General features: G+C 42.4%; 5 protein-coding genes across 6 annotated transcripts; 3 read left to right on the top strand and 2 right to left on the bottom strand.

The window, feature by feature from the left end:
* Positions 1-572: 572 nt before the first annotated feature.
* LOC6625783 (ankyrin repeat domain-containing protein 13C) lies at positions 573-3,604 on the bottom strand. The gene has a single exon (XM_002049545.4). The coding sequence runs from the start codon at positions 3,292-3,294 to the stop codon at positions 1,750-1,752; it is 1,545 nt and encodes a 514-aa protein (XP_002049581.1). The 5' UTR covers positions 3,295-3,604; the 3' UTR covers positions 573-1,749.
* Positions 3,605-3,812: 208 nt separating this feature from the next.
* adp (WD and tetratricopeptide repeats 1) lies at positions 3,813-6,414 on the top strand. 2 transcript variants are annotated; one of them, XM_070209861.1, is made up of 3 exons: positions 3,813-4,049; positions 4,113-4,890; positions 4,968-6,414. In XM_070209861.1, the coding sequence occupies exons 2-3, from the start codon at positions 4,116-4,118 to the stop codon at positions 6,158-6,160; spliced, it is 1,968 nt and encodes a 655-aa protein (XP_070065962.1). In that variant the 5' UTR covers positions 3,813-4,049; positions 4,113-4,115; the 3' UTR covers positions 6,161-6,414. The 2 variants fall into 2 exon arrangements, with proteins under 2 accessions (XP_070065962.1, XP_015029809.1); XM_015174323.3 differs by having other exon boundaries at positions 3,814-4,049; positions 4,109-4,890.
* An 839-nt stretch (positions 6,415-7,253) lies between these two features.
* lolal (lola like) lies at positions 7,254-10,742 on the bottom strand. Its single transcript, XM_002049547.4, has 4 exons — positions 10,601-10,742; positions 8,270-8,535; positions 7,893-7,979; positions 7,254-7,833 (listed from the first exon to the last, which is right to left on the bottom strand). Exons 2-4 carry the CDS (start codon positions 8,369-8,371, stop codon positions 7,639-7,641), a joined length of 384 nt encoding a protein of 127 aa, XP_002049583.1. The 5' UTR covers positions 8,372-8,535; positions 10,601-10,742; the 3' UTR covers positions 7,254-7,638.
* A 43-nt stretch (positions 10,743-10,785) lies between these two features.
* LOC6625786 (nitric oxide-associated protein 1) lies at positions 10,786-12,875 on the top strand. The gene is made up of 2 exons (XM_002049548.4): positions 10,786-11,262; positions 11,329-12,875. Exons 1-2 carry the CDS (start codon positions 10,786-10,788, stop codon positions 12,793-12,795), a joined length of 1,944 nt encoding a protein of 647 aa, XP_002049584.1. The 3' UTR covers positions 12,796-12,875.
* A 138-nt stretch (positions 12,876-13,013) lies between these two features.
* Positions 13,014-16,865, top strand: Naus (cortactin binding protein N-terminal like nausicaa). Its single transcript, XM_032437028.2, has 4 exons — positions 13,014-14,037; positions 14,100-14,286; positions 14,354-14,493; positions 15,397-16,865. Exons 1-4 carry the CDS (start codon positions 13,221-13,223, stop codon positions 16,077-16,079), a joined length of 1,827 nt encoding a protein of 608 aa, XP_032292919.1. The 5' UTR covers positions 13,014-13,220; the 3' UTR covers positions 16,080-16,865.
* Positions 16,866-17,015: the final 150 nt, after the last annotated feature.

Below are 17,015 nucleotides of genomic sequence, written 5' to 3'. Positions count from 1 at the left end.
CGTTTATAAATGCCCATGGATTACATTTTTGTATGTATATGTATAAATATATATTTACTTTCAACTAGTAAAAGTTACAAATTTAGCCATTGATTGCGCCTTTTTATTAATACATCGATTTATGTGTATTCAATTTACTCCGTTTCATTATGGTTGTTATGGTTTACTGTGTACTAATATTATTGATATTGATTATATAGAATCGTGCACAATGCACATATTTGAATGTCAAAGCAGATTAAAAATTTATTGATATAATAACAAAGACAATGTTTATAAATAATGCAACTTAGGTATAGTAGCTGAAAACGTTATGAAACAAATATGCATAGAGCATATATATATGTATATATATATTTAAAAAATTGGAACTAAGTGTGTACACAAGTTTATAAATTTGTGAAGCTGTTTTATGTTTTGCGCACTCGTCGTAAATACGTAAATACTTTCTGCTGATTATGAAAATTGTATAGGAAACGGTTTGCGGACGTTTGTTGATCTTAATATATAAACAACTTAAATAATAGGCAAATTTATGTGTTATTTCTAAGTAGTGTTGTTTTGTGATACTCTTTTCTTTTTTTTTGTAAAACAGATAAAGGCATATGTTGTATGGAAATGACAAATCTTTCGAAGAGAACATCGAGGTTCTCGAAATGTTGTAATTGTAGGTCATTCTTTTTTATCTATATATGTAAACTTAAAAACAATTAATAATTGCACTAAACATACAAATTAAACAAAAATAAATACATACATAAATAAATTACAATACAACTTTGTTGAATGTTGCTAAAAAAGAAAAAGAAACAAAATGAACCCTTTCAACATTAACAACTGAACATTAATTTGGCTATATTTTGATTTTGTTTCTGTGTGTTTGGGCTTTACGAAAAACTGTTGAGATAAGCTTAAAAATTTGTTGTTTCTCTTTGACCAATGTGTTGGCCTATTAATAATGCGAAACACCTGATAAACAGACCACTTGTACGCTTAATCTTTATTTCTAGCCTGAATCATTATCGATAAAGAAAAAGGTGCGCTACAGCACCAGTCAGAAATAATTGGGTAATAAAACAAATCTATGAAGAATGTTTAAGTAATTAACTCTTCAGCCCAGTGCACCAATAAATACTTGTACATCAATGAATTATTCACAAGATATATGTATGTATATAGGACAGACAATATTTATGCATAATTAGCCCTGCTCGTATTATCGATATGACCGATTCGCAATTAGTTAGGCAGCAATGACACCTGTTGTATTAACAAATTCTGCTCATTTTTTGAGAAACAATTATTAAATTGTTAGCAATTCGTTTAACATGTGTCAACAGTCCATAACAAATTCAATTCATCAATTTTTCTAAACCGAAATTGCAATTTTCAGAGCGTTACAATTTAATTGACACAAACAAAAACATGACTTCTTTAAAATGGGGACACGTTGATAATTTAACTGATTGATAATTTATGGTGAAAATTGCAATTTTCTTGTGACATACATGATCAACATGGGCGGGGCTGGGCTGGGCTGGTCTGGTCTGGGCGTGGCAAACGTTATGGCAGAGACCGGAGATGCCGTGGATAGCGTTTGCAGCTTTAATCAAATTCGGAAATGGGCGCACGGCTGCTGCTGCTGTTGCTATTGCTGCACCTGCTTCTGCTGTTGCGATTCAAATCGATCTGCTTGACGGCGCTGGGCGTGTTGGCAGCTGACGAGGACGACGATGATTCATCGCTAGGTCATAAGTCCTGAAAGCGTCGCACATCCTCCCAATAGTGTGAGGGTATCTCGAACAGTTTGGCGGGTATATTGTCGCGAAACTCAAACTTTTGAAATGTCACCTTGGCGGTGACCGTGTGCAGCACGGGTATTTCAATCTTGACGGGAAAGCCCGTGGGCAGCTTGAGCGTGACAAACTCGCGTAGCTTATTGATATGCTTGAGCGGTGCCACCACCTCGAGCACATCCAGCAGCATGTCCACACTGAGCGGAAAATCGGCGCTCATCGCAACGGTAGCGCGTAGTGTTTTGTTGGACTGTTTGTTGACCGGTGTACGTCCCAGTGGCGGGCATTTACCCACGGGCGCATTTATATACTCCGACCAGGTGATCGTTGTGGTGGGCGGCGGCTGCAGCGAGCTGCGACGCGGCAGCTCTGGCAATGTTAGGGTACTGCCAGTTGTGGGCGTTGTTGCCGCATTCGAATCCGTTTGGCTGCCGCCTTTGGTGATTGTCTCGACAATGGCGCGATTCTTTTGCAAATCCTCGTTGGACAAATGTTCGCGCCGCTTGCGCTGCTTCAGCACTAGCCCCTGTATGGTATAGATTTCGCATTGATATTGCCCACCTATCAGTTCCTTGCGATTGGCCCTGAACAGCCAGCCGCGTTGAGCGCGCGCAAATTGTATTGTCTTCGTGGACATCTGGGTGGCCAATATGTCGGTGGACATGAGCACATCCACCTCATCTTCCATGTCGGATTCCTCATAGCGCAGACGCTGATAGCATTGCTGTTCATTATCCAACAGCACTAGGGATTCATTGGGCGCTGCCTCGCCGCGAAATAGAAACGAAATATCGCCACGATCCCAGCGCATATCATTAAAGTCCACTAACGTTGTGTCCAGGCGCAATGAAGCGCCACATTTATACAGTCGGCAAATGTCCGAGGGCAGAATGCGTGAGACGAGCGGCAACCATGACTGAAAGTCCCATTTGAATTCCATATAAAAGTCCTGCATTTGACGCAGTGCCTGCACGAGTCGTTCGCGACGGCTTTCCATGTGCTCGCGCGACTGCAGCTTCAGCATGCGCAGCAGCTGGGTAATGGTCTGTCGATGGCCGTAGCTGATGGCCTCGGCCAGTGGTGACCAGCCCTCATTGTTTTTCACTTTGACGGGAGCATTGTTGGCCAGCAGCAAACGGACACAGCAAGTGCGACCCAGCATGACGGCCAAGTGAAGGGGCGTATTGCCGTGCATGTCCTTTTCGGCCAACTCTTTTGGACCGGTGGTCAGAAGCAGGCGACGCTGTAGCGTTCGTATATCGTTCTCGAAAACGCTGCGATGCATTGGATACTCGACACAATCGTCGGGCACTGGGGCAGGTGCGGGGGCAGTTTTTCGTGTTGTTGTTGTTGTTGTATCGTCATCATCGTCACCCTCTCCCGCCGATTGATACTCATCCGATTCCGACTCCTCATCGGGTGACCCACTGTTTGTTGTCTGTTTTGTGTGTTCTACTTTCCGATTTTTGTCACACTCGTCCACTTTTTCGTTGGACATGTTTTACTCACCGTATCTTTATCAAACACTTTTTGCATACAGTTTTCTTTCATACAAAAAATTGCTATTTTGCAGCCCAAAATTGCTCTGTTTATTGATTATTATTAGCGATGGACTAAGTGTAGCACTGTGTCCAACATAACGATAAGGTATCGATAAACTCAATTTTTTTCATTTGATGAGTAAATTTACTAAGCGCAGTAAAGTAGCTTATCCGATTAAACATCACCAGCGATTTGAATGGGTATTTATGCAAATGCCGACATTAATTAAACAAAAGCAAACAAATGAAAGCTAACAAGCCCCTGTCAACTTCATGTCATTTGAAAAATTATTAAATCCGTTGTTTGACATTTAGCACATGCATACATATGTGTGTGTCGATAAATGCATGTGTTTCGCTTCCACTCTTCTTAACGGTAAATATGGTTCAAGATATTCGTAAATCACATTTTCAGTGCTTTATACATACCCTTCGTCCATCCCTAGTGTGGCTCATACACGTTACAACACTATTTGGTACTAAAAAGTTTGTGAATTATTTGTAAACTTTTCGTTTCAAATATCTGAGCAGTGAGTGTGGACTCTATGCTAAAACATATATTAAAAACGTCAGCCAATTTAATTGAAAACTGGAATTGCATTTAATTGCATCGTGTATGGGCCGCACGTAACAAAACCAAAATAAAAGGAAAAGAAATAACAAACACACAGCAGGCGAGGCAAATCAAAACGGGCAACTGCAAACGGCAAAGGCAAGGCAACATGCAGTAATAAATTGAGCAAGTTTCATAATCCTCCAAACAATTCGTAGATAGATTATGTCGAGCGATGAACTGCTGTGGCGTACTAAGTATTCAAGTTCGCGTTATCAACGCCACGAGAGCGCAGAGCAGCGGACGCCCTTGAATGCCAGCGCGTTGCACTGGCAGCGTCAACAATTTGGTTGCGATGTGGACGAGCAGCTGCGTCGCCGGCTGCAAGCCTCGCCAGCATACATCGATCGGCTCGAACAGGAGACGTTGCTAACCGGGCACGACGGCTGTGTCAACTGTCTAGAGTGGACAGATGATGGCATGCTATTGGCATCAGGTTCTGATGATTACAAAGTCATGATCTGGGATCCGTTTCGAAAGCGGCGCATCCAAACGATAAACACAAAACATCTGGGCAACATATTTTCCGTAAAGTTTCTACCCCGTCACAACAACAGCATTGTGGCCACCTGTGGCGCCGACAAGTATATCTATGTCTATGACATTAATCACGGCAATGAGACCTTGTTTACCTGCAATTGCCACACGATGCGCGTTAAGCGTCTGGCCACGGCGCCCGATTCGCCACACATTTTTTGGTCCGCCGGCGAGGATGGCAGCATACTACAATTGGATATGCGTGAGGCACATCGCTGTCGCGGCCCCGATGATCAGCAACCAGCAACGGGAGGCGTACGACTCCTAAGCCTTTGCACCCAGGTTGAGTCGACAACGGAGGCCAAGTGCCTGGCTATCAATCCACGACGCACCGAGTATCTTGCAGTGGGTGCCAATGATCCGTATGCGCGCGTCTTCGATCGCCGAATGCTGCCAGGTGAAGGTAATTGCAGAAGTGTACCGTGCTCTCATCACATCTTCCCTTTAAGGAATTTATTAAGCTCTGTGTTTATTTTGTAGCAAGCAGCTGTGTCTCCTTTTATGCGCCCGGTCAAATTGTGAAGAACATCACACGCAACATCGTGCACGAGTCGCGTACTGTCACCTATCTGACATTCAACAACTACAACACAACGGAGCTTTTGGTAAATATGGGCTGTGAGCATATCTATCGCTATGATCTACACAATGCCACGCCACCAAAGTTCTACGAACTGCCTGAGTACACAGCATCGTCGCCGCCCACCGAGGCGGAGCATGTGGAAGCGGCAGTTGACACTGATGAAAAGCCAGAAATCAGAACGACCAAAAAGCAGCAAAAGCGTCGCACATTGCCAACGAGCATTGAACAGCACAAGAAGCTGGGTAACGAGCATCTGGAAAATGGCAAATTGCTGGCTGCGATAGATACGTATTCTGCGGCACTAGCGGAATATCCGCGGGGGGAGGTGCTCTATTTGAATCGGGCTACGGCACTGATGCGTCGCGGTTGGTTTGGTGATATATATGCGGCGCTGCGAGATTGCCACGAGGCGTTACGATTGGATCCCACTTATGTGAAAGCGCATTTTCGATTGGCCCGTGCCCTGCTTGAGCTGCACCGGCCTCAGGAAGCGGACAAGTGCTTGCAAGAGCTGATACAACGCTTTCCAAGCTTTGCCAACAATCATGGTGTGCTAATGCTGCACAAGGACATACGCGAGTATCGACAGCAGCAATCGCAGGCCACTGGTCAAACGTCCGATCATGAACCGGTGCTCATTGAGAGCGGATTCCGCTATCTAAGGCTGACCGATGATGAGTATGCGCAACGGCGTGCCGCCAAGGATTACAAACAGCGATATGTGGGTCATTGCAACATCACGACGGACATCAAGGAGGCCAACTATTTGGGCCTCAACGGCGAGTTCATTGCCGCCGGCTCCGATGACGGCAACTTTTACATTTGGGAAGGTGAAACGGCAAAAATACGTGCTGTCTATCGCGCTGACAGTGCCATCGTCAACTGCGTGCAGCCGCATCCAAGTATTTGCATGTTGGCCACAAGCGGCATCGATCATGATATCAAAATCTGGTCACCGTGCGCGCCGAGCGCCGCGGAGCGACCCAATCTCGTTGCGGACGTTACGCGCTATGTTGAGAATAATCAGGAAAAAATGCGCACCGATCCGTTCGAAGCGAATACGCGTAATGCGTATTGTTTTAATAATTAAATATAAGCACATCTAGTATAATGTAAATTAGTTTTTAAATTCAAATTGCAATACAATACATGCAATAATAGGCCACTTCTCCGATCCTGTCTACTCGCGAAACTAGGGAGTATAAATATATAAAACTAATAGGGTAATTTGCGAAAACCACTATCAATTTTGTTAAATTGTCAAAGAAATATAATTATAGAAAAAATCAAGCATATGGAAATGGTATGTCGAAATCAAAGAAATAAAAATTCAAAGAATTGCAATTTCTGGTTAATACTAAACTGAGAGAATGAAAAATGCAATAACGCGAAACGAATAGATCAATTACATTATACAATCTATTAAAAAGTCGCCTTTTAATTAAAAAAAAAAAAAAAACAACTGGTCCGATAAACTTTCTAATTGTGAAATAGAAATTGTAAAGCGAAAACCTACTATATTGAATTAATTTGAAGTGTTTTATATATTTTTGGAATTATTCTGTTTATTTATCGTAGTTATTTAAATCTATGCTCACATGTATACATATACATACATATAAATATTTTACTTTATGTAATAATATTCAAGTATCGCTTTTCTCTTGTTTTTAATTATTTTGTTTTTTGTTTTTTTTTTATCAAGTTTATTTAAAAAACTAAGTAGAATTGATAGCTTCACATAAAAGTTTCTATCTTCATATCGCAATCGGTAAACGTTGTTGTTGTTGTTGTTGTTACAAATATTTTATGGTATGAATGCTGAATAATGTTTTAGAACAATTTAAAGTACTTAAAATTTTGCATTAAGTAAGGTGTTTAGTTATACATAATTAATATTTTTCTTTCTGTCCTTGAGAGTGTCGTGTGTGTGTTTGTGTGAAGAGCGTGACATGTGGATTTTAGTAAGTTGCTTAAAATCTAACTGAATGTGTTGTAAATATTCGCGGCCATGCGTATGATTTTTAACGTTCTACTTGCACATTTTTTTCACATTATATTATGTATAATTATGTTTCTATATATTTTTTTTATGAATTCTCTTTTAATTACTTTACAAAAGTGCGTAGTTTTCTCATTCTTTTGTTTTGTAGGGTTGTCCATATTTTGCCTTTTATACAGTGTTTTTTTTTTTTTTTCATTGTTTACTTTTAAGAATAGTATATTACAAACTATTTTATGATGAAATTAAAAATACGATTCAAATCAAATTCAATGGGTCGACAGTGTTCATAAATATTGCAAATCTGTTGATCTATCAAGGAGGTGAGGATAGGAGGGGACTCATAAAATCGTAAACGTTACTTTTTGTTTGAACTATCGTATATCTGTCAACTTTGTGTGCTTGTGGGTGTGCATTGGTTTTTGAAATGAACCTTGTGTGTATATCTCAAATGTTGTTTTGCTATGTTCCACTATTTTCTTTCTTTTGTTGGAATTTTGTTTTCTTGCTTGCATATATAAGTTTCTTATAGTTGTGTTTATTTGTTTTTATTTGTTTAAATACCATCAACCCTCCCGCTTTATAGAACTAGGTGTCTCTGCCAGACCTTTCACTTTGAGTCGATCGGCGGTTTTAAGAAATGCCGGCAGCTGTTCTTGCGACACATTTACTTCGCCGGCATACATAAACTCCAGTATTGCCTGCAGGTGTATGTAGGACACATCTTTAAGTATAATAATGGGATGCTTTGACGGATTTTCCTATAAAAATAATAATCTGATTAGCACAATCGCGTCAAATGTATCTCAATGAGACTTACTTCCAATAGCGCCTTAAAGTAGGGACTGCAAGCTGAAAGCACCATTTTGTGTGCTTTGCAGGTTTGGCCTTCGCAGGCGAGTGTTACCTGTACGGAAATATTAAAGATAATCAGTAAGAGAACACAACAGCAGAAAACGAAAAATGTAATTGGTAAGTGAGAGAAGCCGAACAGATAGCTAGGTAGACAGGTACAAGTATGAATGGAGTTAGAATTCATCCGAAATGATTGAAGCAAAAGTCTGTTAGAATTAAGTTTCAAGTCAATAATGTTTGAGGTCACGATTGTTTGGTATGCTCGTATATTGAAATCTTAATACACTCTGTGTTGTGTGCGTCAAAAGAATCTGAAGAATTCGAAACATAAGCTATACTTACATCTGTGAAGCTCTTCTCATCGCGCAAGTGACGGAACGAGGTCACCATATTCGTTTGAAAATCGTTCCATTTTAGAAAAAACTGTTGGTCCGACGACATCATGTAGAAGCTTTTGTTATTATAGCTGGGAGAGCGTTAAGGGAAAACGCGCGCTCACAGTTCTGTTACAGGCAGGAGAATTGAAAATTTAGACGCGCGGCCAAAAAGACTCCAATAGAATAGCTCTTTACTTCGGTTCACTGTTTTCAAACTATTTCCCTTGAGTTCTGCAAAAGAATGCAATACAATGTTATGGCAAATGATGAAAATGAAAATAAAAACAAAAGCCTGACTTTGGCACGCCAAAACGAAATAAGCACAAACTTGGCGAAATTCTTGTGCGAAAATGCACACAGCTCGCATCGAGTGTAACCGTCGTCGTGAGAGCCGAGCCAAACTTGCAAATTGCGAAAGAGCAGGCAGCCGCGCTGACGCTGTCGCTATCGCTGGTGAAGTCTTAAGCGTTGCACAACCGACGACGACGACGACGACGACAACAGCGACGACTCACAGTCAAAAACATTCTATACAATAGCAAAAAGTGTTGTGCGCAGACGCAATGTGCTGCAGCGGGCATGGAATTTACTGTGTGTGTTGGAAAATGTCAAATGTGCAAAGCTGGCCCGCAGTAACAAAGTAAAAACAAAAAAAGAATAACAACAAGAGAGCGACAAAGGTTAAACAAAATATCAAAGACTCGCTCGCATGAGCGCTCACATTGAATGCCTTTCACTTTTCAAGGCAATTTCTGCATTTTAGTCATTTGCGTTGCTTATTTGAATTTTCAGTTGGTCCCGCACAGTGGGCTTATCGATGCACATATCTATACGTATAAGGGATTTATAAGTGTAGATACATTAATGCACATGGAAATTAACAGAAACTTTTAATTGTATACGGATTCAAAGTTAACCACATTGAACATGTTTAGAATTTAAATGATATAAAAAAGAAAAAGGTTGTTTATTTAAATAAATGGAGCCACCGCCAGTGCCCCACTGTGCAGACAACATGTGTTGCGGTTGCGATAGCTGCTGGGACCAGCTTGTCGACACTGCCATATGCGCTACACTTGCGCCGGCTCTGTGTGGGCGGCCTGAGACCCTATCAGTGTAGCGAGTACAAACTTCGTGTAAGCATTAGGTTTACAGCAGCGGCTCACACATACATGTCAATCCATATACACTCAGCACACACACATACACACACTTGGCTAAGCGCTCTCAACTTTCAACTGCCGTTATGATTTCGCAATTACATTACAACAGCAACCAAAACAACAAAAACAACGAAGACGACGAGGGCAGACATTTGCTGGAAATTTCAGCTACATTTGTGTGCGTGTATTTATAAAATGCGACTATCTCACTTGCACTAGTTTAGAAGCAGTTAGGCAGCGCGGCAATAAGAAAAGTTGTTGAGTGATGTTGAAACTGTCTAATTTGTATAACTATTGGCCGAGTATTGATTTTTCCCTCTTTTTTTTTTTTGATTGCACACCAGCAAGCAGAAAACACCCACAATTGCTTACATATGTTTATTTCTTCATAAAGAAAATACCAGTTTTAAAGTTGAGCAAAGACAACAGAGAAGAAAAAAGTGACGGCAGCCACAACAATTTGAAACGAGTTCGAACGAAAGTTGCAACACTCACGAAATTGATGAGCCGCTCTCGCAAAGGTTGTTGTTGCTGTTGGTGTTGTTGTTGTCGTGTATTACTCAACATGGCGCTCACAACAACAAAATAGGATGAGGCGAAGGAACGAACTACTCAAAATTCACTGAAGAAGAAATGTGCGAGAGTCGCTGCTGCCTAGATAATGGCGGCGGCAACGGCGACGGCAACAGCGGCAACTCTTCGTGGCATGCCACAACAACAAATGCTCGGGTTTTCATTGCATTGGTAATTTGCCATTTGCACGTTTCTGGTGCTTCTGTATTGTTATATTTGTACTTGTTTATGCAAATATTATTGTAATATGTAGTTTAAAATTAGGTCGCGCTTCGTTTTACTTTGATTCACACACACTGACACATACACGCGCACACGAACGCACTATACATCAGGCATACAGTTGCACACGCACACACACACACATACACTTGTCTTTTTTTTTTCTACACTTTCCTAATCACTATTTGCCTTGCACTCTGTACTTTTACCAATGCGTATTGTGTGCAATTGAATAATGATCATTGCAAATGCATTTTGTATGCGCTATGTCCACGTTTTTCTTGCCTTTTTTGTTTCAATTTAATACATACACGCTTTTTTAGCACGCACTCACTCACCTTCTGTACACGCTCTGCTTTCGCTAATGCTTGCTTTGCTGCTTTCTTTTTTCTCTTTTCCGACGAGTGTTTTTTGCTTTTTATGCCGCGCTTTACAACACTGCTAACACATTACGTTGTTACATAGCACTGACAGTCAACAGTTTTGTAGCGATGAGACTGAGTTCGTATATTTAGGCCCTAAGATGTTGAGAACATCGCGTTTTTTTAAGAAATTGAATGAAAATTTTAACTGCTCTTGCAAAAGACTACAAAACACAACAGTTAATGAAAAGCAGAGCTTTCGCCAAAAGGCTTGGCAAGCGGCTCGCCAACGCTATGGTAACTATGAGCACGTGCACTACAGCTCGTTCCTCGAGTACAACTTGGGTCAGCTGAATAAATTTCATCAAACGAATCAAACGGTTTTTCCGCCATTGGAGGCGTTGCGTGACATGGAGAGTGAACTGACAGTAAAAAACGTTTCATCATATCCACACAATTGGATGGAGGACTACGAGTTCTATAAGGGTGCAAGCGATGAAGCGGGCAACATTGATGCCCAACATGGAACGCCCGATGCAACAGTGCAGCCATCAACTGTGCCTTGCAATGGCTGTGGAGCACATTTGCACTGCGTCAGTAGCTCCTTGCCTGGCTACATACCCAGCGAAATATTCAAGGTATAAATATGCCTAAATATTGTTAATTTCTTAAAGCACTAATTAAATATTTTATGTATTACAAAGGGTCGCACGATATCCGAGCTACAGACCATTACCTGCCAGCGCTGCCATTTCCTTGAGCACTATAATATCGCATTAGACGTGGAAGTACCACCCTCGGCATATGTGGAAACCATTTCGCGCATACAGGACAAGTACGCTTTGGCTGTTATTATTGTCGATCTGCTGGATTTGCCCAGCTCAATTTGGCCGGGCATGCAACAAATTCTTGGCAGCAAGCGACCAGTTTTTCTGGTGGGAAATAAGGTAGATTTGCTGCCGCGCGACTCTAACAGCTATTTGACACATGTGAAAAGCTGTCTCAAGCAGCAGTTCGTACAATACGGCGGCTTTGATGCACTTAACATTAAGAATATCAGTCTTATATCGGCCAAGACCGGCTACGGCATTGAGGAGCTCATCACACAGCTGCACAAGATTTGGCAATATAAAGGCGATGTGTATTTGCTGGGCTGTACCAATGTGGGCAAGAGCTCGCTTTTCAATATATTGTTAAACTCGGACTATTGCAGGCCCGAGGCCAGTGAGCTAGTTCGCAAGGCAACGACATGTGCTTGGCCAGGCACCACACTGCAAATGCTTAAGTTTCCCATATTGCGACCCTCCGATATTCGCGTCTATCATCGCTTTAAGCGACTTTTTTCGGAACGTGCACAGCGCGCGGCGTTGGAGAAGCTCCGTCGCGACCAAGCTAAGGAAACGGGCACTGTGGTAGCGGCTCAGCTTATTGGAAACGTAGGACGCACCTTTGAACATCGCGTAGATGTGAAGGATGCGTTTGCCATGTCAACAGGTACACAGCCCATAACGACACTCAACGAACGGAAGGCGGAGTATCGTGAGGCCCGTTGGGTTTATGATACGCCTGGTGTTATGCAGCCGGATCAACTGACGCCCTTGCTCACGACGGAGGAGCTGCTGCGTCTACAACCCACAAAGATGTTGAGACCCCGAGCCTTTCGCTTGGCACCCACTATGTCCCTCCTATTGGGCGGCTTGGCACGTGTAGATTTGCTGGAATGTAATCAGGAGTACCTAAAACTGTTTGTTTTTGCTGCAGAAACGCTGCCGATATTAATAACCGATACGCAGCAGGCTGAGATGGTTTATGCACGCTATTTGGGTACGCCCTTATTGGGTGTGCCCATGGCTGGCGGAGATGAAACGCGTCTGCAGCGCTGGCCTGGATTGCAGTGCATGGAAAAGGATATCGTGGTCCAAAGCGGCGCGTTGCTTAATAGACAAGCTGAAAGGCAGCTCAATTGTGATATAACCCTCAGCTCCGCTGGCTGGCTGGGCCTGCTGCTGCCAGAGAACTCTGAATGCACTTGGCGTGTTTGGACTCCGCAGGCAACTGGCATTTATGTACGCAAGCCGGCCCTGATACCGCAGGCAGACCGTTTGGTGGGAAAACACATTCGTTATTCTCTAGCCTATAACACAGCTAAACCGTTTGTATTTAGAAAATAGCGCTGTTACATTTTAACTGCATTGTAAAGAGAAAAAAAAACCAAAATTAATTAAAGCAAGAAATTCATAGTTTCGTTAAATACTCGACGAGTTATGTTTATCGTTAAGTGTGGAGTTACTTCGGCGATTTTGTGATGGCCTGATAGCCGATATATTTTGCGCAAGCCGCTTATTATCACACCGCGAAACGATTTTTTCTATGTACCATCTCTAACAAAAAGTATCCACTTTTTCACGGCAACAAAGAATTTTTATGGCACAGAATTTAGTAAATTAACGCAAATTACAGCCATTAAAATGCCATTTATTTAGCGCAACACAGCGGCGACAAGTGCAATTATAAGTAGAAATTGTAATTTACAAATTACAAACTGCGACGCAGCCTCGAACAACAATTTTTGTATGCTGTAAAGAAAGCCAGGATAATGGAGCAGAACTCCAGCACTATTATAACCGAGAAGGAGCTGGAAATCAACAATGCGGCACCAACAACAACAGCCGCCTGCAGCAGCAGCGACATTAATGCCACACACGAATTCCAAACCATGAAGCCGGGCGCAGGACATAAGTTACAACTACAACAACAGCAGCAGCAGCAGCAGCAGCAGCTTGGCAATGGACGCACTGAGCTGCCACATAGCGAGCTAGTGAAGATGCTGTACTATTTGGAGGGAGAGCTGCAGGCACGCGATGTGTGCATCGCTGCGCTGCGCAACGAGCGGGTAAAGCAGCTGATCACACAGCTGCGCACAAAGCGTGTGCAGCCAAACGATCCGTATGCTTCGCTGTTCCGGGATAAGATCGCATTGAACGGGAATCTGATATCTCGCGAGTCCTCCACGCAGGCCGCTCAAGCGGAAATGGAGGTCCGCCAGATCATTGAGCAGCAAATGGAGCAGCAGTATCAGATGGTCAGCAAGCAGCGTGGCACACATGTGCGCATGGTTAACATATTGACCGAGTCGCTGGAGAACAATCAGCGCATGCTGCAACAGCTAGAGGAGGAGAGGCGCAAGCATGAGCATGATACCGCCCAGGGTGATGATATAACCTATGGCCTGGAAATGGAGCGCACCAAGTTGCGCCAACAGTTAGAGGCAGAGCAGGCGCAGGTGGCAAACATGGAAAAGGATCTCAAGAAACTGCAAGAGACGCTCGAGTACGAGCGCAACAGGCAAAAGCAGATCGTTTTGTTACTTATCGCGGAACGAAAGAAGATCCTAATGAAGTACATTGAGGAGGGTGAGGGATTCCCCTTAAACCCTAATTATATATAATTTAATCGAAAAACGAACGCTTTTCAGGCAAACGTTCTGAGGATTTGGCTCAAATTCTCGCCGAAGAGAAACAGCGCTCCGATACCATTGCCGAGGGCCTTGAAGAGGAGAGCAAAAAATCGCTGCGTATGGAGGAGGAGCTGGAAAAGCAAACACAAGCAATGGAACTGGAGCGCAAAACGCTGTTGTCCAAATTGGCCAAGGAAGAGCTGCGGTATGTGTTTTCCATTAAAGACAGTTTCCCATTCGTTTACTAAATACAAACATAAATATAAATGCAGTGTTAAGGAGCTGGAGCAGGAGCTAAACACGTTGCGTACCGAGCACGAGGCATTGAAGAAGCAACATCAACAGCAGCAGCAACAACTGGCTGCCAGTGGCTCAACGGTGGCTGCTGCCAGCAAATCGCGTCAGTTTAGCGGTAGGTGTTGCTCTGGCCTGTGCCTTTATTTACCTGTTGTAATTATGATTTAATTTCTTCTGTTTTCTATATATATTTATATTTATTTCGTGTCCCTCTCAAAGATGAAATATTTTGTTAGAAAATATCTTACGCAATTTGCAAGGTGATTTGTTTTCTCATTCCTCGTTTCGTACTTCTGATGACTGCACCATACAATTTGCGCATATGCATCACCACACACTCAAACACACACAACGCACCCACTGTAAACACGCCAGTCAATGCTAAGTTAGTACACATGATTTTCGCGGTAGGCGGCTCGCAGAGACCTAAGCCCCTTTTGGAAGACAAGTCGAATACTTGTATTGCCTGGCCATTGTAAACCTAATCTGCATTTGAGGACATTATTGGTAGTGGGATATATATTGTATTTATAATGTATAGCTAATATTGTAATTTGTTCTTATTGTAATTATGACCGTTTGGGTGACCTCAGCGTTTGCACATGCTTACAACACGCTATAATTTCTTAATGGTTTTTCTTACACTTACTGCTTAGGCTAAGTCTAAAGCACCTTTTAATAGAGCTCATAATGTAATTCAAACATGACTTGATGCTTTGGCTATAAGCCCAGTCTATAGAATTTGATTTCTTCATTTCGTAAAGGTGAGATACATGTCAGATAGATAAATTTTGTCGGATAGCTAGAAACATTAAATAGTTTAATAGAATATTGCTAGGGCTACAGATTCCCTTTTTTTTATGTACCTTGAGGTTAAAAAAAAATCTGCAAGGGTATACATATGTACTTATGTCTATGTCTAAGCTTTGTTGTAATGAAGATTACTTTAATTTTTGTATTTCATATGTATTTGAATTTAGATTCCCATTGCTAATCGGTAATTAAATAAATTTTACAGACGACGCATGTGCCACGCCCATGGTAAACATTGCGAAAATAGTTCAACCAACCGCGACAGTGACCAGCATGCCGGTTTCGGGCCCACAAACGGGCATAGCACGCTCTATTGTGCCAGGCCAAAATATACGTAGCGCCGCTGTTGGCATTGCCACGGTGCCAACGGGGACCGCCACCGCACCCACGGCGCCATCAACTTTGGCTGCCGTCAATCACAACAGCAGCACTGTCGCTACAACGGACGTTGGCGCCGCTGCTTCCAGTACTGTTGTTGCAACTGCTCCACCATCACCTTCGCCGGCTAAAATGCAGCCAACGGCGACCATACAACGTGCGCCGGGCGGCAAGTACGCAGCACTGGCTGCTGCTGCAGCGCTGGATCAGACCGCAATACCACCGCATCCACATCCTGTGCCCATCGCAGTGCCACCTGTTACCGTGCCCCCCGCAGGGGCACGCGGCGCACCACCGCCCATACCAACTAAGCCAATTGTACCGCCCAAGCGGGAGCCTTCGTTATCGCGCTTGGGCTCCATAACGAGCGGCAGTGCTGCTGCCACAGCCATTGCCGCAGCTGCGGCGGCAGCAACGGCTGCTGTGGCGGCTACGGCAACCACAACAACTGCCTCCTCGACAAGCGCAGCAGCAGCAGTGGTATCGGCGACTACGGCAAAACATAATTAGACACCTTCCTAGACATCTTTCGACATACATATATACGCGCATTATACCATATAGCATATAGAAAAAGCGAAAATACTCAAAACCGAATATAGCTCCACACAATAATTGGCCGTTAATACTACTTAAGAGGATACACTCCTTCTGGAGCGTAAGTAAAAAGTATAAATTCTTTGACCATGCCAAACTCAGACAGTCAAGTACGATTTCTACCCAATTTACTCATATAAATATTTCTATGAAAAAGTTAAGGATTTATCTTTGAAAGTTGAGTCCTGTGCTTTGATTAATTCTGTTATTATATTTTGTTTTACTATTAGCTTTGCAAAGCCCTGCAAAGAATTTAAGCATAAGAAAATAACAAAGTGCTGTAGTTTTTCTTTTAAATTGCTTTCAAGTGTCACTTAAAAGTGTTTTCATTGTTTCCCGTTTCCCCGCGCTAGATTTGTGTATGTAATTCCGTGTGTAGTCGTTAGTAAATAACATTTGTACAAGGCCGTACGATTCTCATTATCATTAAAAAGGAAAATATATGAACATATAGTAATTATATAACCTTATATAGTATACGGACTACTCCATTGTGCTCTGTGCGTTGTTTGTTAGTTCTTAGGTGCATAAACCCAAATCCTGTGCAGCTATAAACACATAACTTTATGTAATTACCTATAGAACGTTTTAGGTTTTTAATTTCGTTTTAAGTTCGGCTTAAGCATTTTAATTTGCCTTATCGAAATAAATGAACCTAATCCTATAGATTAGAACTCTAAATTCTAATCTCGAATACAATATTATGCATCCGAAATGCTTCAATTTCAAATTAAAACAGTTTGACATACGTTGTGGCCAGTCTCTTTTGGCCAAAAGAGGCTGTCTTGGTCAGACAATTAGCGTTGTTGGTACTTACAGTAAATAATAGCAGACAAAAAGAGGCACAAA

The sequence above is a fragment of the Drosophila virilis genome, chromosome 5, assembly GCF_030788295.1.
Source record: "Drosophila virilis strain 15010-1051.87 chromosome 5, Dvir_AGI_RSII-ME, whole genome shotgun sequence".
Lineage (NCBI taxonomy): Eukaryota > Metazoa > Arthropoda > Insecta > Diptera > Drosophilidae > Drosophila > Drosophila virilis.
The sequence above is the reverse complement of the archived record's forward strand: the minus strand, read 5'-3'. Positions and strand labels throughout refer to the sequence as shown.